Here is a 1,566-nt window from a genome sequence, read left to right as displayed (position 1 = left end):
GGTGATGAGGTTTGCGGCACAGTGGAGAGAGAAGGTAGATCTGATTGGCTGTTGAGTCACTGTGGCTTGGTGGACCAAAAAGGTCATGGTTTGAATCTCAGCTTCAGTAATGTACTGAGCTGTGGCTAGTGTCTAGGCAAATAAGGCCAGATGACAGCTGGAGAAGACTGCTAATTAATTAAACCTGGTCTAAGGGCAGGCCACCAACTGGCAGACACAAGATCTTTTTCAGTTAGAGAATATGGATGAGAAAAATCGGAAAGATCTGAAATATAAGAACTTTTTATTGACCTCTCAAATACCTCTTGCTGTTTATTTGTTTTAGAGCTTAAGCAGTTTCCTCTATAACAGTATCAGAATTGACTCCTGAATTATTATTCATTGTTAAATTATGTTAGGAGTGCATTTGAAATTCAAGAACAAGGTACACAAAGTAGACACTATTTGAAAAGGCATTTAGACTTTTTTAAAAGTGAGGAAGAAATATTTTTTCAGTGATATTTGAAAAATGGACGCAATGTTTGTATTTTTCATGGTGTGTATTTTGTGAAACCATCTCATTATTTTATGGTAACATTTCTTCAACCGTGAAAAGCCATGGAAGGTAGGGCTGGTTTGCTTTTCTATTAATGGGGGCACCAGAGAGCATAGCTCTTACTGGCAGTTAAAGGGAAATCGATGAGGTCACCTGATGGGCGTGTCCCTGGTGAGGCTGTCATCACGTGCGTGCTAGGCCGTTACCACGTGATGATGTGGTGGCACGAGGATGTGCGTGCCCATTGGACTCGGCTCCCCAGCCAATGAGAGGCTTGGCCCTGGTCGCTAGGATACACAGTACCGGACTCCGTAACGGTCATCTTGAGAGGCATCTTGTGCTAGAGCAAGCCGAGCTGAGATAGGGCACCCAATAGCCAGCATGTCGGAGAGGAGGAGCCGCAGAGGGTCCTCTGGTGCCCGCCGCCGGGGGCATACCCGCTCTCGCACCGCCCGAGCGGAACTTCTATTTTCGGTTGGCCACATGGAGCGCAGTCTACGGGAAAGCCACTACGCCCAGTGCCTGAGTCACAACGCGCCAGTCTACCTCGCTGCGGTGATTGAGTATCTGACGACCAAGATCCTGGAGCTGGCGGTCAAGGAGGCCCAAAACAACGGTGAGAGGATCATCACTCCGCGGCTGTTGGACATGGCGGTTCATAATAACGGGCTGCTGAGCACCCTCTTTCATACAACAACCATCTCTCAAGTGGCTCCCGGCCCGAACTAGCTGCTGACGACGCCAGACTCCTGGGACCCGGCACGTCTGCTCATCCACCCACCTGGCCACAAAACCCCCAGCCCCAAACCTCTCCCCCGCCCCAAAACCACCACCCCTCTGCCCCAAACCACCAACGCCCTGCCCCCACCGGCCCTAAAGTCTTGGGCCTTCATTAATTCTGTCAATAAAGTGTTTATTGGGAAAAAAAAATAAACAGAATTTGAGATTTTACATATACAGTGGTTTTTTGTTGTTATTGAAACATTTGTTAATTATGAGTCTTAGTCATAATTAACAGTCAAATGTCAGTC

At 47.8% G+C, this 1,566-nt stretch overlaps 1 protein-coding gene across 1 annotated transcript; it reads left to right on the top strand.

Moving 5' to 3' along the window:
• Window positions 1-898: 898 nt before the first annotated feature.
• Window positions 899-1,264, top strand: LOC108317856 (histone H2A-Bbd type 2/3-like). The gene has a single exon (XM_017548559.2). The coding sequence runs from the start codon at window positions 917-919 to the stop codon at window positions 1,262-1,264; it is 348 nt and encodes a 115-aa protein (XP_017404048.1). The 5' UTR covers window positions 899-916.
• The last annotated feature ends 302 nt before the right edge of the window (window positions 1,265-1,566 follow it).

The sequence above is a fragment of the Cebus imitator genome, unplaced genomic scaffold (genome assembly GCF_001604975.1).
Source record: "Cebus imitator isolate Cc_AM_T3 unplaced genomic scaffold, Cebus_imitator-1.0 Scaffold210, whole genome shotgun sequence".
NCBI classification, from domain to species: domain Eukaryota; kingdom Metazoa; phylum Chordata; class Mammalia; order Primates; family Cebidae; genus Cebus; species Cebus imitator.
This window is presented reverse-complemented; position numbering and strand designations above follow the sequence as displayed.